We start from the raw sequence: 24,385 nt of genomic DNA on the forward strand, positions 1-24,385 counted from the left end.
CTTTCCTTTACCATCCCTCAGTAAATCAGTGATGGATATCATTTCAGAGGCAAGGAGGCCTAGTACTAGAACATTTTATGCTGACAAATGGAAACGATTATGTGCCTGGAACCAATCTCAAGGGATGAGCACAGCAGTGCCCATATTCCCTCAGATTTTACAATACTTAACTGAGATGCTTCACAAGGGCCTGTCTTTCTCCTCCATCAAAATTCATGCCTCAGCCATTTCAGCTCATTATAACACAAAACCTCCCCTCTTCTCTCATCCACTGCTCAAGCAGTTCCTCAGAGCAGCCAACAATTTACGATCACCCAGGAGAGCTCCAACTCCAGTGTGGGACCTTAACATTGTATTGGAGAAACTCACCCTTCCTCCTTTCGAGCCAGCTGCTACTGCAGACTTAAAATTCCTTTCTTAGAAAACAGCTTTCCTTTTAGCAATCACTTCAGCAAGACAGCAAGAAGGGTATCTGAATTACAGGCCCTTATGGCAGTGGAGCCTTTCAACATCTTTCATGCGGACAGGGTGTCCTTCAGGACCAATCCCTTTTTCATGCCAAAGGTGGTATCCACTGTGGCCTTTAATCAGTCCATTCTTTTGCCAACCTTCTTTCCTAAACAACAGAACAAAGGGGAATGGATACTGCACTCCTTAGATGTGCACAGACAACTTAGATTCTACTTGGACAGGACTAAACCTCAAAGGAAATCTGAACAGCTGCTGGTGGCATTTGCTGCAGGGGCAGAGGGGAATGCTATTTCAAAGCAAACCATTTCCAAATGGATAGGCCATTGCATTCATTTCTGCTACAAGCACCATGGAAAACCAATTCCACAGGGGATCAGACCCCACTCAACCAGGGCTGCATCTACCTCTACAGCCTTACTCGGTGTCCCTACCAGGGACATCCTAGAAGCTGCTACCTGGAGTTCTGTACATACTTTCACCAAGCATTACCATATGCCAGTTTTCTCTAAATCCAGAGCTGGCTTTGCCACTGCAGTCTTGTAGGACCTTATAGTTGGTCCTAATGCTATCTAAATTCCTCCTCCCATCCTTAACTTTGGGAATGTACTCAAATGTGATGACTGCAACTGTGAAACACAAAGAACATAGTACAGTTGTGTACACTTACCATAAATGTAGATGTTTGAGTGTATTCACTGTTGCAGTCCTGGTAAACCTCCCTCCAGCCCCCTTACTTCTTTTGGCTACACCTCTGCTCTCCTTTACTGTGCTCAAAAGCTTTTTGGCGTATTTTCTTTTTTGTTGGAGGTGTAACCTTGTATATTTATAGATTTAATTGCTTCCCATTAGTGGGGCACCTGACATCTGGGGCAAGAAAAGCTGATGTAATGGCATCGGCTGCATGTTTTATACCCCTGATGACCTGACATCACAAAAGAAGGGACAGCAACCAACGCAGGACCCAAGACTTTGTTAATCAGGCCGACTGAGGGCTACTGCAAGCAGATAATCCAAATGTGATGACTGCAACAGTGAATACACTCTAACATCTACATTTACGGTAAGTGTACACAACTGTACGTTTGCACAATATAGTATAATATGCATGCGTGGTGTCATAGAAAAATGAGATTTTTTTTTCTGTTTTTAAATGAAAATAACCTGCAGCTTTAAAGGTAACCTTTACTGCTTGTTGGAATGATGAAGTTGATAACTTTACTGCTTGTTGGTATGATGAAGTTGCACTCATGCAGTGGTATATCAGCTTTGAAAAAGTCACTGTGTTGCAACTGATTTTGACTAATTATTAGTTCTTTTTTCATTGTCTTAGGAGCTGAAGTTGCTGCTGCATCGCTCCACCCTCTTGTATTCACAGGCAAAAATGCTTGATTACATGGACACTCTGTTGACGATGCTGGCAATGCTTCTAAAGGTAAGTGATCTATTATGTGAATGTCATTGGAGATGTACCTTCTGGTACTCAACCAAGCTTGGTGTAGCACTCGTCCCAGCTTCCAGCCTTGATTGTTTAACCTTCCCAGCTTCTACCCTTGATGGTTTAATCTTTAAACACCATTTCAGTTCATTACTGAAACCTGATGTTTACCCAACCTTTTAAAATTTGCTTTATTCTTTGAGTTCAATTTCTATTACTCATTACATAATTTTAACAGTTTTACTTCCCTTCTTGCTCTATGATCTGTTAGGTCATTAGCATCCAAATGGTCCTAACAGTTCATTTTACTATACTTTGTACCCAGGATGCCTTCATCCATGGACCACATACCACCCTTTTCATAAAAGTCCATGCAATAAAAAAGCTCCCTTTATCTAGTATGTATGTTTATGTGCAGTTGCTGTCATATTGTAGGACATTGTAAACTTTAAGTAATGGAATGTTTTTGCACATGGAATTCTGAAACTCACACAGATCAGCTGTGCAGTTGTTTTGCAGTAATTGTGCTAAATGAATTGTTTGAATTTCCGTTACTGCATTGAACATTCTGTCATACATGATCAATGATGCCTTTGTACAGAACATTCCAGAAATTATGCACAGAAGCATTAATCATATATTTTTGAGATTGCATTTTCAAAGAAATATGCATATCAGTAGTTAATTGCATTATAATTGCTTCCACTCCAGCTAAAAGGACAGTATTCTTAAGCTTCATAAATTTAGTTTTCAGTTTCTTGGCCTTTCTTGGAACACAGACGCCAGAACTTTGCAGCTGTATTTCCCATTACTAAATCGTGTTCAGCTTTTCCTTATCTTATTCATAGTTGAAACCTTAGTAATTTATGCCATTACCTTCTGGAAGCAAATTGTGTAGTATAGTTCTTGTTTTCTTTTAGTATTTGGAGTAGCTTTAGAATTTTTGTTGTCATATCTCAGTATTCAGTCCCAACAGAGGTCGCATGAGTGTCAGACAACACTCTGTAAATGTCAGATGATTTTCCTCACAAGAGTCTGTGAGTAATACTGAAAAGGCCCAGCTTTCTGTCTATTTTGAAGATCTGTAAATGCTGTTAGTTTTTAGTGAATTTTTTCTGCACTTGTTCTTATGGAATAATATCTGTTTTTGGTATTATAAGTACAACATTGTATTCTAAAACTAGGCAAGTGATAGCCTTGAGTGCAGCTAAATCTTGTATTTCAAAAGATCAAACTCACCAGTTTTAAAACTGTTAACTCTGATTTCTGTTTTATGCTCTTAAAATAATGTTTTTTTTTGTTACTATTCCCAAATCTTTAATGTTGATTACCGCTTTAGTTTCTTGGCATGTTGGTGCACTGAGTGCGTTATATTTGATTGGATTCTCTGGAGACTGCTGACTTATGGTACACTGAGTGTGTTGTATTTGATTTGATAGATTCTGTGGAGACTGATGACATGTGCGTCTGGTGGTCAGTGTTTGGTTATCAATGGTTGTAAAAGCAAGAAAATGTTGCTAAAATGCTAAAAGTACTTTGATTGTCACTATAAAAGACACAGTAAAAATTGGAGTACTTTTGTTACAACCCACTATGAAGTAGGGAAAGTAAAAGGAATACAAATTTAAAATCTAGCTTTTGTCACATGCTTTGTCGGGATGCCCTCACAGCTGTCCTCAGTAGACTTAGGTACTCCTAATGTTATTAAGGTTGTCAGTACAGTTGTCAGTAGTACACATGCTGCACCCATCACACACAATTCAAAGGGGACATATAGACCCACATTTGCTGAGACACTTACATGTAACCTTCCTAAACCACAAAGACCTCATAGACGAAATGCATATAACAAATACCCTCAGCAGCCCCAAATGCGCTCTTTCAAAACCACACCCACATCGACACATAGAGCTACATCTCATGGAGCCTCTACCTCTAAGCCCATAAGGCAAGTCACCACACAATTCAACATTCTAGTCATTGGAGACTCCATCGTGAGACACACTGATGTGTCTCTCACCAGGCTGAGTAAAGAGAAAGTTACAGTCAATTGCTTATCAGGGGCTAGGATCCGCCACATTACGACCACAATTACCAATATGCCTCAGTCATAGTCCATATGGGAGTAAATTATCTGAGACATATCTCTCTAGGCTATATGAAGAGAGACATCATGGAGCTCTCAGAATATGTCTCTCAGGCTGGTATGAGCCTAGCATTGAGGAGCATTTTACCTTCTCCAAGGATGATGCCGCAATACAAACAAAAGATGATTGACTTTAATAATTGGCTTAGTTTCTGGTATCATTCTAAGGGGGTGCAATATTTGTCAGCATGGAAGGAGATGGTCAACAGACTAACTGCTTTGCCAGGGATGGTCTGCACCTCTCCCCTCTAGGCTTTTGAATATTAGCTAAAACCTTGTCTTCCCCCATAGTGCCTTTTTTAGGCAGTGTCAAACTTAAAGTACTTCCGGCATAGCAAATCAAAACTAAGAAAATCTAACGGTATTACTGATCAATGCTAGGAGTCTAAAAAAAAAACTCCACTCCCTAGAAGCTCTCTTTATCCTAGAAAATGCTGATGTCTGTGCAGTCACTGAGACATTGTTTAAAGCCATGGAGAGCACACCAACAGTACAAGGTTATAATGCCTTCCACACATTTAGGCCAGCTACTTCACAGGCAGGGACTAAAGGTGGAGGTGTCTCTATTTACATCAAAAATAAATACACTTCGAGGCTGGTCAAACAGGACAGTGCACTTGAGCTGCTCCATGTTCAAATCACCATAGGTAAAATCCAATGCCACTTCCTTGCAAGCTATAGGTCACCCTGTATGACCCAGGAAACCCATACCACATATTTAAACTTATGAAACACTAACCATCCCAACCCAACAGCATGTTCATGGGTGACTTTAATTACCCCACTATTAACTGCCAATCCTATACAACACCAAACATACATGCACAGAGATTCCTGGATTTTGTAAGCACAAACTCCCTGAACCTAGTCAATATGCCAGTCAGGGGTGCAACCATACTGGATCTGGTCCTCACTAATATGGGAGACTGCTGCACATCCCCTACTGTAATGCCTTTCTTAGTAATGTCAGACCACAAAATGGTCTCCTTTGAAGTAAAAATAAAACCTGTACCCCCACCCCAACCCCCCAGCTAATCCTGGAATATTCAGGAGCTATTCTAAGGCTAACCTCCTGCTATTAAGTGAGAACATGGCAAAATGTCAAGCCCCCATAAACCTTGAGAACACTTCTGCCTATGCAGAACTTTTCACAGAAACCCTGTACAAGCTGTTAATAGCTGCATAGAGGTAGCTGTACCCACCAGGAAGAAGTACAGAACTAACTAAAAAAACAGGCCACCCTGGTGGAATCACAAAATTAATCGTCTGTATAACAGGAGGAAGAAAATCATGTCAAAAATTAGGAGGTGCAGCACCCAGCAAGATAAAAGCACTCTCATCAAACTAAACAAACACCTCAGAGGACAAATAAAGTCTACCAAATCCAAATTTGAGGTAAGTTTGGCTTCCCAGGCTAAGGACAACCACAAGGCATTCTTTAGCTATGTCTGCAAGCTCAAAGGCAGTACACAATTGTGTGCAGATCTCATTGTAAGTGGAGCCACCTATACTGAGCCAGAGTAATACAGCAAACCTCCTGGTTGTCTCCCCCTGAACCTTCCATCAGGAAATATCATCAAATATAACTCCCCTTACTATCACCAGGGAACGGGTCCTTAATGCTCTCTCTAAGACCAAGAACACTGCATCAGTGGGCCCAGACAATAATCCCAGGTTGCCTTCTAAATAGCATGAAACATGATCTATCAGGGCCTCTGGAATCATATTTAACTGTAGCCTCCAAACAGGCTTTGTGCCTCATGAGTGGAGAAGGGCAACAGTCATCCCTCTGCACAACGGTGGGCCATCTACAGACCCTGGAAACTACAGATGCGGAAGTCTCATTAGTCTTGTATGTAAAGTCATGGAAGAAATTATCATGGAGATGATCAGTAGAGGTATAGTAAACCTCCAGACACTGGACCCAACCCAGTTTGGAGTTGTCAAGGGCAGATCATGCCTACTCAGTCTGGTGGACTTCTTTGAGAAGGTCACCAAAGCAATGGATGAGGGCAAAATTGTTCACACTGCCTACCATGACCTGGCCAAGGCATTTGACACAGTGCCCCACTCATGCATTGTTGATAAACTGAAGAGTTAGGTACAAACCCATATGTCACCCGGTGGGTAGCCATCTGGCTCACAGACAGGACCCAGGAAGTTAGAATTGGAGAGTCCACTTATACAAAGAGGCCAGTTATAAGTGGAGTTCCTCAGAGATCAGTCCTTGGACTGCTCCTTTTTGGCATTTACTTCTCAGAGGTCAAAGACAGTGTTAGTGATCTGTGTTTGACTAAATTTGCAGATGATTGCAAATTAGGGGCTGCCATTGAATCTCACACTGACACAGATATTCTACAGGAGGGGCTGACAGACAAACAACTGGTGTCAGAGCCATGGACTAAAACTAAATCCCAAGAAATGCATAATAGTATCTTTTGGGAAGTCATCCATTCCTGGTAACTATCATACTGACAACACACCCCTTAAAGTTGACCAAGTAGTCAGGGTCTTAGGAACACACATAGGTAGTAATCTGCCCTTGATCGCCACGTGTCTACAGTGGTGATCATTCTATGTTGCACAACTTATAAACAAAAGTATGGCATTTAAGTCCAAAGACATCATTGTTCCACTGTATTCAGCATTCATCAGACCTGTCATTAAGTACAGTGCCCCCTTTGGGTATGTACCTAACCAGGCATATCCAACAGTTGGAACATCTACTGAGATTCCTCACTAAAATAATACAGAGCATAAGTAATATGTCGTATGCAGACCACCTCAAGGCCCTATCCCTGTATTCTGCCTCCTACAGGCCTTTGAAGGGAGATCTATGCCTGGCATACAGAGCATTATCTCACCCCACTCTGATGGACCTCCTGCATATCCACAAAACACACAGCACCAGAATTACCCATTCTAAAGATTTAAACCTTGCCTGTGATGTAAATACGACCTGCTGGAGAGATAGGTATGTATCCCAAAGACTACCCTGTCTATGGAACAGGCTACCCATCCATGTGAAGCAGAGTTCCTCCCTAACCCAATTCAAGTGCAACTTGGACAATTGGATGGGAAACAGGAAATTCATCCCTGGTTTGGCACCTATGTCTCTAATGGACATAGGTTACCTGTAAATAAATAGTTCATCTCCCAAGCCCATGCTTACACTTATCAAGGGTACCAGAACTTGTCAGAGATTTGGGATACATGGCAAGGCTTAAATAGGCCTTTGTGGTCATTAGCTTAGTAAACACTTGTGAACCTATATGTAAGTACTAAGCAGTCAGTCCACAGACCATTTCAAACCAAGCCAACAAAAGCTTACTCAAAAGTTCCCTCTAGCCTCAAGATTGGATACACCTGGGGAGAATTTGAGGCTGCCCATCCAGTTATCATGAAGGTGGCAACTGTAACACCCTGCTTGACATGTAGTGGAAGTTTGTTTGAGATGAGGGATATGTTGGAATATTAATCTGTCACACCTTATTTATTTGATAATGACATATGATGTCCTTCAAGGATGCATCTGCAGTCCTTACATATGAGTTGTCCTGCCTCAGGCAGCCCTTCGGTCGGCCGGATTCCAAAGTCTGGGTCCGGCGTCGGCTGATGTCGCCCTTTTCCTCGACGTCAGAGCGCCTGGGGTATAAAAGCGTCAGCCGACGCCATCTTCCTCAGTCTTTCTTGCCGCGAGGTGCCCGAAGCAGAAGCAGTTCGCAAGTGCCGGTCGGCCAGCTCCTGTGATTTCAGCTACCGAAGTCTTCAAAAAAGCTAAGTACCTCGTTGGGGACTCTTTCTTGCCTCAGCCGATGTCAGAGCAAATGGTTAAAGTTAATAATTGTTTATCTTCTGGGAAACAAATACCTCATAAGGATTTCCACTCTTACTGCTTACCCTGCCTAGGCCCAGACCACGACGTCTCGGCCTGTTCAGCCTGTGCTTCCTTCAATAAACGCACTCTTAGGCATCGGGCAGAGTTTGCAGAGGAATTTTTTTGGGAACATTTCTGTTATATCATGCCGTCGGAGCTTCCGACAGCTCATTTATCCAAAAAACGAAAGGATAAGGACCGACACACGCGGTCCGCGGTTTCGGCCGACTCCATGCCTAGGCCTACCGCGAGTGTCTCGGTCTCTACTGAAGCCAAATCTCTACCGCTTCCGACCGACAACACTGCACAGCCGGTAACTTCGGTACCGGAGGCCATCACTGGGTCGGTCATAGAATTTCCGTCTGAAACCGGTGCTCAGGAAATATCCGACACCATTTCTGTTGATAAAACTACTCCAGCACGTGGGGCAGCCAGGCCTCCTGTATCCATGTCCATTAAGGCCTTTACACGGGCTAAAGCTGCTAAACAGCCAAAATCTCTCCCTCCCAAGGCTATTCCTCAGGGATCCACTACCAATTCACAAATTTTAAGTTTGGCTGAAGACCTTATTTCCTTAATCAGGGGCTCTCAGCCACATCCAGACAGGGGCTCTCAACCACCTCCAGGCAAAAGGCCCAGGGTTGAGCAGACAGATCCCCAGTCTTCTGATGAGGCCTCAGATGACTCTGCACTTTCAGACTACCAGGAGGAGGCCCTTCCGGCCTACGAGGATTCTGATGCAGAGGAATCTATTCCCTCGGCCTCCCCCCCTGAAGAGTTTTCCTTTGGGGAGACCCTTCACTCCATGAGAGAGCATTTCAAATGGCAAGGCCAGGAATTCTCTGATTCCAGGAAGAGGTTAAGGACTTTTTTACATTTACCTCAGCATAGACCTTTGGCTATTCCTCCTGTTTTAAATGTTATAGAAGATTTGTACTCTGAGTCTAGTATTTCCCCTGACTCCCTTCCTTCGGCTCCTGTCAAACCTGACAGGTACTACAGGGTCCCGGACTCACATCTATACCTTTACAAGGGCCACTCTGCTGACCCAGAAACTATTTCCCAGGGCCCTAAAGGGGTTACAACCACCACTGCCAAGAATCCACTTCCTTCTGAAAGGGAATCCAGGGCTTTAGAGAGATGGGGTAAAAAAGTGTATACTTCTTCCACTCTTTCTATGAGAGCATTAAATTGTCAATTCCATATGATACAGTATCAAGAGTATCTGTTAGATGAATTGCATAAAAAACTATCCTCGCCTGAACCCCTAGACCGCAAGGCGCTTCAGGATCTGGTGCATAACTCTCAGCAGGTTAGCAACCATTTCTTACAGTGTGGTTATGATGCATTGGAAGCTTCATGTAGGTCAGCAATGACAGGTGCAGTCATACGTAGACATGCTTGGCTGAAGGAACAAACACTGCCAGATCATGTTAAAGCAAAGCTTCTGGATGCACCACTGGAAAAACAAAAGTTATTTGGTTCCATGGCTCGAGGTCTTAAAGAAATTTGAGGAAAAGGCTAAATCAGTACAAACAGTCAAAGATTTTCTCCAGGTCCAACCACCAAGATTCAGCAGAAATTGGCCTTCTAAGAATTGGTCCTTTCCAGACGCAGACAGATTTCAGAGAGGCAAAAACAGGCGTGCCAGAGGTAGAGGGCAAGCTCGAGGCTCCTACAGAGGACGTCAGTGGCAGCCTCCTAACCAGAGAGGTAGTGCAAGACCTACAACTACTGCACAAGGGCAAACTCAATGACTTGACTTTGACTCCGCCAACCAGGGCTCAATTGGAAGCACCTTTGGGCGGAAAGCTATCTTTATTCTCAGAAAATTGGCACAGTATTACAAAGGACAAATGGATACTGCAAATAATAGACAGAGGATACAGATTCCATTTTCATACATTACCAAAAAGACAAGGCATGCCAAACCTGCCACCAAATCAAAGGGCAAAGGCTTTCAAGCAAATTTCCAAACTACTACAAATGAAGGCAATAGAAAAGGTTCCTTACACAGAACAAGGCCAAGGATTTTATTCCAGACTATTCCTTGTTCCAAGAAAAGAAAAGCAATGGAGGCCTATTCTGGATTTGTCCACACTGAATACTTATCTCATCGTGCCAAAATTCAAAATGCTGACCTTACAGCAACTCCTTCCCATGCTGGGCAAGGGGTCCTGGCTGGTAACTCTAGACCTCAAGGAGGCATACCTGCATGTCCCTATCAGACAAAGTTGCAGAAGACACCTCAGATTTCTTGCAGGTTCAGAGCATTATCAATTCTCAGCATTGCCCTTTGGCTTATCTACTGTGCCCAGAGTATTCACGAAATGCCTGGCATCAGTAATTGCACATTGCAGACTTCAGGGGATTCAAATATACCCATACCTGGACGACTGCCTTATACAAGCGGACAGCCAACAAACATTGGTAAAACACTTGAACTATGCCATCCACCTTCTACAGGTCTTGGGATACACAGTCAACATTCAGAAATCAAGACTTGTTCCATCCCAACGAATAATTTTTCTGGGTGCAAAGCTGGATACAAACACCCAAATGGCTTTTCTCACAGAAGAAAAACAAGAACAATTACCGGATTATTTCAGAAATCTGAAAACACAAACCCAGCTGACTGCAAGGAAAATCCTGCAGGCCCTGGGTTTCATGGCATCTTGCATTTTTCTGATTCCACAAGCAAGGCTGCATATGAGGAAACTACAAGGGTACCTAAGGAGTCTATGGTCTCAACACAGTCACAGCCTAGAAGCTTTGATCCCCCTCATTCCATGCCTTCAAAAGGAATTTCTGTGGTGGGCACAAGCAAGCCAGTCAAACATGGGTCTGCCTTTCAGCAAGCCACATATCAGCCAAACCATGACAACGGACGCCTCAGACCATGGATGGGGAGCGCACATGAAGGGCGGATGTATTCAAGGGCTATGGACACAAAAGGAATTGCGCCTGCACATCAACCAAAAGGAAATGCTGGCAGTGATACATTCAATCGAGGCCTTCGAACATTTCCTGCATCAAGGTCACCTGCTAATAAAGACAGACAATACAACAGTTATGTGGTACATAAACAAGCAAGGAGGTACCCATTCCTACCCTCTTTGCAGGCTGGCAATGAATCTTTGGGAACTTTCCCTAAAACTCAATATAGAGCTGCATTCCCACTTCGTACCAGGAAAGGACAATGTACTGGCGGACAGCCTAAGCAGAAACACCATGGATCCACACGAATGGATGTTGCATCCAGACATTTTTCTTCAGATAGCACAATAATGGGGAAGGCCGGACATAGATCTTTTTGCCTCCCCCCACAACCATCAACTGAAGAAATTCTGCACAAGGACATACCATCCTCAAGCATGGAAAGTGGGCGCCTATCCTTCAGCTGGAATGCTCTAACAGTATATGCATTCCCACCTCTTCCATTAATGACCAAGGTCTTACTGAAGATCAGGACAGAGCAACCAAAAGTGATTCTGATAGCTCCGGACTGGCCAAGACAACACTGGTACCCACTGTTAAAGAGCATGTCACGCACAAAACCGTGGCCTCTACCACAATGGCCACTTCTTCTGACACAGCACAATTACAAAACTCTGCACTCCAGCTTAAAAACCTTGCAGCTGACAGCCTGGAAAATACCTTGACTCCTCGCCAGGATAAACTATCCAAGAGGGTCAAGGATATCATCATGGAAGCTCGGCAGCCTTCCACAAGAAAGGCATATTCAGCAAAATGGAAAAGATTTTGAACCTGGAGCACCGCAAAGGGTCAGGATCTGACAGTGATGAGCATTCCACATATCCTTGAATACTTGGCTGAAATGCTCCATAATGACCTTTCTTATTCATCCATAAAAATTCATGCTTCAGCTATTTCAGCAGAGTACAACACTGATCCACCTGTATTTTCTCATCCTCTGCTAAGGCAGTTTCTAAGAGGGATAAAAAACATCAACCCTCCAAGGAAACCACCAGTGCCTACATGGGACCTTAACTTCATGTTGGAAAAATTAACTCTACCTCCCTTTGAACCAGCAGCATCTTCAGAACTACAATTCCTGTCTTGGAAGGCTGCCTTCCTTCTGGCCATAACCTCAGCAAGAAGAGTATCTGAGTTGCAGGCCCTCATGGCAGTACAACCATTTCTCATTTTCCATCAGGAGTCTCTTTGAGAACCAATCCTTCATTCATGCCAAAGGTGGTATCCAGGGTCTCACTGAACCAAGCTATCCACCTGCCTACTTTCTTTCCAAATCCACAAAATAAAGGAGAGAAACTTCTGCATACCCTGGACATTCACAGACAGTTGCGCTACTACTTGGACAGAACTAAGACTTACAGAAAAACTGACCAACTCTTTGTAGCATATGCTGCTGGTGTACAAGGAAAAGCAATTTCCAAACAAACAATTTCAAAATGGATAGGAAATTGCATTCGATTCTGTTACTCTTTTCATGGAAAAGCTGTGCCAGCTAACATCAGACCTCATTCCACCAGAGCAACAGCCACCTCCACAGCCTTCTTAAGAGGGGTGGCTACAAAGGACATTTTAGAAGCTGCTACATTGAGCTCTGTGCATACATTTTCCAAGCATTACAACTTGCCTTTATATTCCAGAGCCAGAGCAGGCTTTGCTACTGCAGTCCTGCAGGGCATGTTAGCTACACCATCCTTTTCTTAGGTCCTACCACCCCAGCTTGGCTATGGTATTCTACCCATATGTAAGGACTGCAGATGCATCCTTGAAGGACATAGTACAGTTTTGTACCTACCATAAATGTAGATGTCCGATAGGTATGCATCTGCAGTCAGGTTTTCCCTCCCTCCTACCCCTCTGTGGTATTTTTTGGGTACCTATCCCTCATTTTAGCTAGCTGGGGTTATCTTTTATGGTGTATTTGTTTTTTATTGCTGTGCATGATTGGAATTTATTCATTTCTCCAAAATTTAGCCTTCTTTAGAGGGCACCTGGCATCTGGGGCAAGAAAAACTGAGGAAGATGGCGTCGGCTGACGCTTTTATACCCCAGGCGCTCTGACGTCGGGGAAAAGGGCGACATCACATTTACATTTATGGTAGGTACAAAACTGGCTAAAGGACAGAACCCACAGGGTTAGAGTAGCTGGCGCCATGTCAGACTCCAAGCCGGTCACAAGTGGTGTCCCACAGGGCTCAGTCCTTGGCCCCCTGTTGTTCGGCATCTACTTCTCAGAAGTACAGGCAAACATAGGAGGACTATGGCTGACAAAGTTTGCAGATGACTGCAAACTGGGAGCCATAGTGGAAAGTACATCGGACACAGATATTCTTCAGAGGGGTCTCACGGAAACTGATAGCTGGTGCCAGAGCCATGGCCTGAAGTTAAATGCCAAAAAATGTATAGTCATACCCTTCGGGAAAAACAAGGTAACCCCAAGCTACCATATAGGTGGCAATCCACTAAGCACAGAAGAGGTTATCAGGGACCTGGGGACCCAGGTTGACAGTGGCCTTTCTTTTGACACTCACATTGCTAAAGTGGTTAGAAAAACCTTCTACATTGCCCACCTGATCATGAAGGGATTCCCATCCAGATCAAGTGAGGTCATTGTTCCGCTGTACTCTTCACTTATCAGACCAATGATCGAGTACAATGCCCCATTCGGGATGTATCTCACCCGACACCTGCAGCAATTGGAGAGACCCCAAAGGTTCCTCACCAAAAGGATAAAGGGACTCCAAAATCTGTCATATGCTGCCAGACTGAAGAAACTCCAGCTCTGTTCAGTCGCATACCGTCTGCTCAGAGGTGACCTGTGCCTGACATACAAGGCCATGTCCAACCCGGAATTAATGGACATGCTCCACCTCAAAAAATCCAAATCTACCAGATCCACTAGAGCAAGCGACTTAAACCTTAGCACGGATATAAATAGGACATGCTGGAGGGATAGATTTGTCACCCAGAGACTCCCTATGTTGTGGAATAAAATCCCGGTCCATGTGAGGCAGAGCACCTCTCTGGCTATGTTCAAGAGAAATCTTGACCGGTGGATGGGAGATCGTAGGTTTACCCCGGGAATCATCTCTGTGTCACTGCTGGACAGAGGCACAACAAACTAATGGGCACAGTATTTTTTAACATAAGGGGTGGCGTAAGCCACAAAACTCTGGGCTAGGCTTATAAATGCCTTAGGGCAGATAGCCTAGTATAAACCTATGAACCTATGAACCTATCAGCCGACGCCGGACCCAGACTTTGGAATCCGGCCGACCGAAGGGCTGCCTGAGGCAGGAAAACCCATATGTAAGGACTGCAGATGCATACCTATCGGACATCTACATTTATGGTAGGTACAAAACTGTACTTTCTTCTTGTTTCACTGTTGCAGTCACCACACTTGGGTTATCTGCCTGCAGGTAGCCCTTTTAGTTGGCCCAAATACCAGAGTCTTAGGATTTCTGCGTTGGATGCTGTCGCTTCTTCCATGGTGTCAGGTTGTCAGGGGTATGAAACCGGCAGCCGACGCCATTACACTAGTCTTTCTTGCCGAGGAGTCCAAAGCAGAAGCAGTTCGCAAGTGCCGGTCGGCCACTACCTGAAATTTTCGTTTTTCGAGTTTCAAACCTGAAGTCTTCTAAAGCTAAGTACCCCATTTGAGATCCTTTTTTCTTGCTCTAACTGATGTCAGAAAAAGTTAACAATTGTCTTGCCTGTGGAAAGCAAATACCTCACAGAGATTTTTGATCTTACTGCGTCACCTGTTTAGGCCTAGACCATGATGTCCCTCGCTGTCAGTTTTGTGCCTTGTTTAATGCCTGAACCATTTGTCATGGGGTTATCTTTGTTGCTAAATTCTTTCGCTCTTGTTCTCCATATTCCGAAATGGCTTCGATAAGCCATCCGACTACCGACCTTCTGGAAAAACGTAAAGATAAAGACAGAAACAGACCGCATAGGTCCAAAACTGCTGACGAAGCTTCCGTTAAGCTAGTCAGCAGTCCGCCAGTACTCAGTGAGGTGCCTTTGCACCCCCGATGCCCAATTCTACAGATTTGCAGGCCTCTGCTGAGACCCATTCGGAGTCAGGTATGCCGCGAGATGCTTCTTTGACTATGGAACCTGCGGATGTCTCTACCTTGGATAGGTCCGGAGCTGATGTGCAGGCACCAGCTTCTGAGAGTGTATTCCGACCTACCGATGTTCGAATTAAACCATCGACTTCGTTTTTAGCTAGAACTACTAAGTTTCTTAGGCCCAGAGTATGCACTACACCTAGAAAACCGACGACCAAAGCGCATGCTGAAGCTCCCATGCCACAAAAACAAATGCTTAGAATGGCTGAAGACCTTATTACCCTAATTAGGGGAAGCCAGCCTTCCCCTGCTAAGAGACAAAGAACTGAGTTTCATTCTGATTCTGCAGACCAGGAGGCCGATAACTCTGACCCTTCTGACTACCAGGACATGCCCTTATCAACCTATGAGGATTCAGATGCAGAGGAATCCATTTCCTCTGCCTCCCCTCCAGAGGATTTTTATTTTGGTGAAACCTCGCATACTTTAAGAGAGCAGTTCCGCTGGGAATGCCAGGACTACCCTCAGTCCAAAATGAGACTCAGAGAATTTTTAGAGTTGCCTCAGCACAGGCCTCTAGCTATACCCCCTGTCCTGGATGTTGTAGATGACGACTTCATGGAATCCAGACACTTTACTCCCGGCCCCTAGAAAATCTGACAGGTACTTCAGAGTACCTGATTCTCGCAAATTTCTCTTCAAGAATCCTACTGCAGCTCTAGAGACCATTTCCCAGGGACCTAAATGTGTTAAGGCTACTACAGCCAAAAACCCTATGCCTTCAGACAGGGATTCCAGAGCTTTAGACAGATGGGATAAGAAGGTATATACCTCTGCAACTCTTATCATCAGGGCATTGAATTGCCAGTTTCACATGTTGAAGTACCAGCAACATATTATGGAACTAATTAAACAAAAAATGGTGTTACTTCCTGATTGTGCAGAAAATAAAGATTTACAAGAGTTAATGCATTCTGCAAACTAAGTTAGTAAGCATACTTTGCAGTGCATCTTTGATGCTCTCGAAGCATCTTGCAGAGCTGCAGTCACTGGGTCTGTACGGAGAAGGCATGCTTGGCTGAAGGAACAAACGTTGCCAGATCATGTCAAATCAAAATTACTAGACGCTCCTTTACTTAAGGATTGTTTGTTTGGCACCAAAGCAGAAGAGGTTCTTAAAAAGATGGAAGAAAAAGCTAAATCTATGCAAACTGTTAATTCTTACAAGTGCAGCCACCTAGATTCAGTAGGCATTGGCCTTCTAAAAACTGGTCCTTTCCAGCCCCTTCCAGGTCTTCTCAGTCCAAACCCAGGGGAAGCAGGCCACCCAGAGTACAGTCCCTGGGTATGCAGAGATCTAAACAATGGAGTGCTCCCACCTCAAAAACAGGGAGTGGTAAGCCACCCTCTTATCGAAAAAGTTCACAATGACTTTTCAGTTATCCTTCCCAGCCCTGCCCAATTACTTGTGCCCCTAGCAGGAAACTTGCCCTTCATGTAAAAAACTGGATGTTCATTACTCAGGACCGATGGGTCCTAAACATTGTATCCCAGGGGTACAGATTCTACTTCCATTCACTGCCAACCCCAGGTGGGCTTCCAGACCTTCCTCCAAACCAGTGAGCAGAGACTCAAAAGCAAGTACTTTCTCTGCTCAATATCAGAGCAATTCATCCTGTTCCAGTAGAACAAAGGGGGCAGGGTTTCTACTCCAGACTTTTCCTGGTGGCCAGAAAAGAGGGTTCTTGGTGCCAAATCCTGGATCTATCAATTCTCAACACCTTTCTGGTGGTCCCAAAATTCAAGATGCTTACCCTGCAACAGCTTCTCCCTATGCTAGCCAAGGATGCCTAGTTAGTCACTCTAGACTTAAAAGAAGCTTATCTGCACATTCCCGTAAGGGAGTAATGCAGGAAATATCTACGCTTCAGGACAGGCTCTATGCACTATCAGTTCTCTGCACTTCCCTTTGGCTTATCTACTGTGCCCAGAGTATTCACAAAGTGCCTGGCTCCAGCCATTGCATACTACAGGCAGAGAAATATCCAAATTTTCTCATACTTGGACAATTGTCTGATTCAGGCGGACTGTCAGGAATTGCTACTTCAGCACCTGGCATTTGTAGAAATCCTTCTCACTTCATTGGGGTACACCATTAGCGAAAATAAATCACAACTGATGCCCAGTCAAAAGATTGTATTCCTGGGAGCAAGCTTGGACACAACTTCCCAGATGGCATTTCTCACTCCAGAAAAACCTATCTGACCAACTACTTCAAACAAATGGCCACCAGAACCCAGCTATCTGCAAGGAAAATACTGCAAGCCCTAGGGTTCATGGCCTCATGTGTCCTGCTAATTCCATATGCAAGACTGCAAATGAGGAAACCTCAATGGTACTTAAAAAGTCTGTGGTGCCAACATTCTCAGGACCAGGAAACAGTCATTCCAGTCATACCTTGTCTAAGGGCAGAGTTCCTTTGTTGGGCAGAAGCATGCAACCACAACAAGGGACTGCCTTTTCCTCAACCCCTCGCTGCCCAAACCCTGACAACAGACGCATCAGACTATGCATGAGAGGCTCACATGGCAGGCAAATGCATTCAGTGCCACTGGAACCCATGCCAAATTCTCCTGCACATCAATCAAAAAGAGATGCTTGCTGTACAGAATGCTCTGACAGCCTTCAAATACCTAATCCTTCCAGGACAGCTGCTGATAAAAACAGACAACACAACAGTTAATATGGTACATAAACAAGCAGGGGGGAACCCATTCCTACTCACTCTGCAGTTTAGCCATGGCCCTGTGGAACACAGCCTTGAGCAACCAAGTGCATCTACAAGCTCAGTTCCTGCCAGGCAAACAAAATTCACTGGCAGACGACTTGAGCAGAAATCTCGTAGACCCACACAAGTGGAAATTGGAGCCCAACACCTTCAACCTTCTAATCCAGAGGTGGGGGACACCACAAGTGGACCTCTTTGCCTCCCCCAAGAACCACCAGTTGAGCAAATTCTGCACCAGGAACCTTCACAGCAGGGCCTGGAATGTAGGTGCCCTATCCTTCCAATGGGAAAACCTCTCAATTTATGCCTTTCCTCCTCTGCCCCTCCTCTCAAAAGTACTACTCAAGATCAAACAGGACAGGCCAAGGGCAATTCTTATTGTCACAGACTGGCCATGCCAGCACTGGTACCCACTCTTACACAGTCTAACAACAGTGCCACCCTGGCATCTTCACCAGACTCCTACCCTGCTGTCTCAGCAGGAGGGACAGATTTTTCATCCACAGTTGCAAACCCTAAATCTTGCAGCCTGGCTTATCCCCTGAATACACCACTAGCAACCCTCATCAAACAGTTTCTGGATGTCGTTCTTGAAGCCAGAAGGCCTAGTACTAGGAAATCATATGCTGAAAAGATATTATTCTTGGAATCAGTCTCAAGGAAAGGACACAGCTGTGCCCTCCTTACCTTCAATCCTGGATTACCTAACAGAGCTACTCCACAGAGGCCTATCCTTCTCCTCCATTAAGATTCATGCCTCTGCCATCTCAGCTCATTATAATACTGAGGCACCTCTGTTTTCACACCCTCTCATCAAACAGTTCCTGAGAGGGGCTAACAACTTAAGGCCCCCTAGGAGAGCACCCACCCCTGCCTGGGACCGTAAATTTGTACTGGAAAAGCTCATGCTTCCCCCTTTTGAACCTGTTGCTTCAGCAGAGTTAAAATTCATCTCTTGGAAAACGGCCTTGGTTTTAGCCATAACTTCGGCAAGAAGAGTGTCTGAGTTAAAGGTGCTAATGGCTGTGGAACCCTTCATTATTTTCCATGCTGACAGAGTTTCCCTCAGGATTAACCCATCCTTTATGCCTAAGGTGGTGTCCAGTGTGGCTCTAAACCAATCCATCCATTTGCCAACCTTCTTCCCTAATCCTCAGAATAAAGGAAAAAGGATCCTGCACTCTTTGGACGTGCACAGACAGCTCGGGTTCTACCTTGACAGGACTAAATCTTTCAGAAACTCTGACCAGCTGCTAGTCAGCTTTGCTACAGGGGCAGAGGGCAAGGCCATTTAAAAACAAACCATTTCCAAATGGATAGCACACTGCATCCATTTCTGCTACAGGCACCATGGAAAACCTACCCCACAGGGGATCATACCACAGGCCATATGTGGCATGGCTTAGTGGTAAATCACTTAGTGTATGGTGTGCATGGTCCTGGGTTCGAGCCTTGCAGAGGCTGTTTATTTTGTGTAGACGAGGGTAAGGTGGTCTACACCGCCTATCTGGACCTCACCAAGGCCTTTGACACCATCCCCCACTCTGGATTCGTAGATAAACTTACTAAGCTGGGCATAAATCCTTACGTCACTCGATGAGTTGCCAACTGGCTTACTGAGAGAATTCAGACTGTAAAAGTAGCTGACTCCAAATCCAGCTCCAGACAAGTGGAGTACCTCAGGGTTCAGTCCTGGGACCGCTCTTGTTTGGCATCTACTTCTCTGAAGTACAGGCCAACACTAAGGGACTTTGGCTAACAAAGTTTGCAGATGACTGCAAACTGGGAGCCATTATTCAATTCCCAAATGATGGGGATATTCTACAAAAGGACCTTACAGAAACAGATGCTTGGTGTCAGAGCCATGGGCTCAAGCTTAATGCCAAGAAATGTATAGATGTCCTTCAAGGATGCATCTGCAGTCCTTACAAATGGGTTGTCCTGTCGTCAGGCAGCCCTTCGGTCGGCCGGATTCCAAAGTCTGGGTCTGGCCTCGGCTGGTGTCGCACTTCACCCGACGTCATAGCTGCAGTTCTTCAGGTATAAAGGCATCAGCCGACGCCATTTTCCTCAGTCTTTCTTGCCGCGTGGTGCCCGAAGCAGAAGCTGTTCGCAAGTGCCGGTCGGTCGGTCAGAACCAGAGATTACTACTACAAGTACCGAAGACTTCTAAAAAGCTAAGTACCCCGTTGGGGACTCTTTCTTGCCTCAGCCGATGTCAGCTTACCGAGGCCTCATCCAGCCTGGCTGAATCTGCTACTGAAATCCCACCTGCTCTTGCAGGTTCACAGGATTTATCTGATACTATCCCTTTGGATATTTCTACCCCTGCACGTGGAGCAGCTAGGCCTCCTGCATCCATGTCGATTAAGGCCTTTGCCAGGGCTAAAGCAGCAAAAACTACCAAATCTGTGCCTGCTAAGACCCCCTCTCACAGGCCTAGCTCTAGTTCACAAATGCTTAGTCTAGCAGAGGATCTCATTTCTTTGATCCGGGGATCCCAACCACATCCAGACAGGGCCTCTCACCCTCCTCCAGAGAAGAGGACTAGAGTAGAGCCCCCTGAGCCAGTTTCTTCAGATGGCTCCTCTGATGAATCAGATAATTCAAACCCTCCAGAGGGCCCCTTTTCTCCTTATGAGGACTCTGATGCAGAAGAGTCCATTCCTTCTGCCTCTCCGCCTGAGGAATTTTCTTTTGGGAAACCTTGCATGCTATGAGGGAACAATTTCAATGGCAGGGCCAGGATTTTTCAGACTCTAGGAAAAGGCTTAGAACCTTTTTGCATTTGCCACAGCATAGGCCTTTAGCCATTCCTCCAGTACTTACTGTTGTGGATGATGCTTTTAATGATGCTTGTACTGCTCCTGATTCTCTTCCTCCGGCCCCTGCTAAGCCCGATAGGTACTACAGGGTTCGGACACACATTATCATTTGTATAAGGCCCTTTGCAGATCGAAACTATCTCCCAGGGACCCAAGGCTGTAGCAGCTACTTCTACCAAAACCCTCCCCTCTGAAAGGGAATCTAGGGCCTTAGAGATGGGGTAAAAAGTTTACACTTCTGCTACTCTTTCAGCTAGGGCCTTGAACTGTCAATTCCACATGATTCAGTATCAGGAATTTATGTTAGACCAATTAACTAAAAACTGTCCTCGGATGAACCATTAGACAAAAATCAGTACAGGAAATGGTACATAACATTCAGCAGGTCAGTAATCATTCCTTAAAATGCGGCTATGATGCACTGGAGGCTTCCTTTAGATCAGCCATGACTGGCACAGTGATCAGAAGACATGCATGGTTAGCAGTCCTTACCAGACCATGTTAAATCAAAGCTCCTAGATGCTCCCATGGATAAGCTCAATTTGTTTGGCTCCCCTGCGCAGCAGGTGCTGAAGAAGGTGGAAGAGAAAGCAAAATCTGTCCAGACAGTCAAGGATTTCTTACAGGTCCAGCCTCCAAGGTTTAGCAGGAACTGGCCTTCCAAGAATTGGTCCTTTCCAGACACCTCCAGAGCTCCGAGAGGCAGGAATAGGCGCTCAAGAGGCAGGGGTCAATCCAGAGGTGCCTACAGGGGCGTCAGTGGCAGGCTAACAACCAGCGAGGTACAGCCACAGATCCAGCCACCACCACTTCCACAGGACAATCGCAGTGACTTGGCTCTGGCACCGCCTACCAGGGAACTACTAGAGGCACCCTTAGGCGGGAAGCTAGCCTTATTTTCAGTAAACTGGCATTACATCACAGGAGACAAATGGATTTTACAGACAATAGACCAAGGTTACAGGTTTCACTTCCATACTCTACCAAGGAAGAGAGGAATGCCAAACCTACCTCCAAATCAGAAGACAGAAGCTCTAGAACAAATAACTCACTTACTAAGGATGAGAGCTGTAGAAAGGGTACCATCTGTGGAACAAGGGCAAGGATTTTACTCCAGACTCTTCCTGGTACCAAGAAAAGAAAACCAATGGAGACCTATTCTCGACCTGTCCGCTTTAAACACATACCTCATTGTTCCAAAATTCAAAATGCTGACCCTACAGCAGCTTCTTCCCATGCTGGGCAAGGAGTCTTGGCTGGTAACTCTAGATCTCAAGGAGGCATACCTGCACGTCCCCATACGACCAAATTGCAGAAGATACCTCAGATTTCTTGCAGGATCAGAGCATTATCAATTCTCAGCATTGCCCTTTGGCTTATCTACTGCCCAGAGTATTCACGAAATGCCTGGCATCAGTAATTGCTCATTGCAGGCTTCAGGGAATTCAAATTTACCCTTACCTGGACGACTGTCTGTTACAAGCGGACAACAAAAACAAATTAACAAAAGATTTGGAAAGGGTCATTCATCTACTACAAGCCCTGGGATACACAGTCAATATAAAAAAGTCAAGGCTGATACCATCCCAAAGGATAACCTTCTTGGGTGCAGATCTGGACACATCAAAACAAATGGCATTCCTGACAGTAGAAAAACAGGAGCAACTCCCTTTCTACTTCATGGCATTAACAAAGCAGAACCAGCTAACAGCAAGAAAAGTCCTGCAAGCTCTCGGTTACATGGCATCCTGCATAATATTGATTCCACATGCCAGACTACATATGAGAAAGTTACAGTGGTACCTAAGGAATTTATGGTCTCAGCACAAGCACAGCCTAGAAACCCAAATTCCAATAATTCCATGCCTGAAACAAGAATTCCAATGGTGGGCTCAGGCCTGTCAATCAAACAAGGGACTGCCCTTCCAGAGCACTCAACCAAGCCAGACCATCACAACAGACGCCTCAGACCTCGGTTGGGGGGCACACATGCTGGACAAGTGCATACAAGGCTTATGGACTCAAGACCAGCTGCACCTACACATAAATCAAAAGGAAATGCTGGCAGTAAAACTGGCAATTGAGGCATTCAGACCACTTCTTCGACAGGGTCAACTACTGATAAGGACGGACAACACCACAGTTATGTGGTACATCAACAAACAGGGAGGCACACATTCATACCCTCTATGCCGGATGGCAATGGACCTCTGGAATGTGGCACTGAGCTTCAACATTCAGCTACAAGCAATTTTTGTGCCAGGAAAAGAAAATATACTAGCAGACATCCTAAGCAGAACTACCACAGATGCCCACGAATGGATGCTGCATCTGGACATCTTCAAAACCATTACAGGGAAATGGGGACTACCAGAAATAGACTTATTTGCATCCCCACACAATCACCAACTGAAAAAATTCTGCACGAGGACGTACCACCCACTTGCTTGGAAAGTGGACTCCCTATCTTTCAGCTGGAAAAACCTGACAGCATATGCATTCCCACCTCTTCCTTTGATGCACAAGGTGCTATTGAAGATCAAAGAAGACCGTCCAAGGATCATCCTGATAGCTCCAGACTGGCCAAGGCAACATTGGTACCCATTACTGAGGAGTATGTCTCGGGAACAAATATGGCCTCTGCCCCTAGTTCCCTTGCTGTTAACACAGAACAACTTCAAAACCCTGCATCCAAACCTGAAAACACTGCAGCTGGCTGCCTGGAACATTGCATAAGACCAAATAACCCAGCTTTATCTCAAAGGGTTAAAGACATTATCTTGGAGGCTCGCAGACCCTCAACAAGAAAAAATTATTCAGCAAAATAGAAACGATATCTCATTTGGAGTACTGCAAAAGGAGAGAATGTGTCACTGGCAAACATAGCTAACATCCTGGAATACTTGGCAGAGCTCTTCCACAACGGCCTGTCCTATTCTTCCATTAAGATTCATGCTTCAGCTATTTCAGCAGAATACAACTTGGATCCTCCAGTCTTCTCACATCCTCTGCTCAGGCAGTTTCTGAGAGGGATTAAAAATGTAAAGCCACCTAGGAAGCCACCATTGCCAGCATGGGACTTGAACTTTGTGCTAGAAAAGTTGACACTCCCTCCTTTCGAGCCAGCAGCAACAGCAGAATTACAGTACTTATCATGGAAAACTGCTTTCCTGCTTGCAATCACTTCAGCAAGAAGGGTATCTGAGCTACAGGCATTAATGGCAGTACAGCCCTTCCTGATCTTCCATCAAGATAGAGTGTCCATGAGAACTAATCCTACTTTTATGCCAAAGGTGGTCTCCAGGGTATCTTTAAATCAAGCTATCCACCTACCTACATTCTTCCCCAACCCACAGAACAGGGGAGAAAGACTTTTGCATACCTTGGATGTACATAGACAATTACATTACTACCTGGACAGGACCAAGAGCAATAGAAAAACTGACCAGCTACTGGTAGCATATGCAACAGGAATGGAAGGAAAAGCAATTTCAAAACAGACAATCTCTAAGTGGATAGGAAATTGCATTAGATTTTGTTACTCCTACCATGGGAAGAAAACTCCAGAAAACATCAGGCCTCACTCTACAAGGGCTACAGCCACTACCACAGCTTTTTTACGAAGAGTGGCTACCAAAGGCATTTTAGAGGCTGCTACTTGGAGCTCCGTGCATACATTTGCCAAGCATTATAATTTACCTTTATACTCCAGATCCCGAGCAGGTTTTGCCACTGCTGTTTTGCAAGGGATCTTAACTACACCATAATCT

The 24,385-nt window shown here is 44.9% G+C and overlaps 1 protein-coding gene across 1 annotated transcript in view; it reads left to right on the forward strand.

Annotated features, from left to right (window-relative positions):
• GTF3C3 (general transcription factor IIIC subunit 3) overlaps positions 1-24,385 on the forward strand; it is a 701,049-nt gene that overhangs the window by 431,410 nt on the left and 245,254 nt on the right. The window contains exon 12 of the mRNA XM_044060620.1: positions 1,802-1,903. Coding sequence (XP_043916555.1) covers positions 1,802-1,903 — 102 coding nt within the window. The remainder of the gene's footprint in view (positions 1-1,801; positions 1,904-24,385) is intronic.

This window comes from Protopterus annectens, chromosome 2.part0 (assembly GCF_019279795.1).
Source record: "Protopterus annectens isolate FY-2018-M chromosome 2.part0, PAN1.0, whole genome shotgun sequence".
Lineage (NCBI taxonomy): Eukaryota > Metazoa > Chordata > Ceratodontiformes > Protopteridae > Protopterus > Protopterus annectens.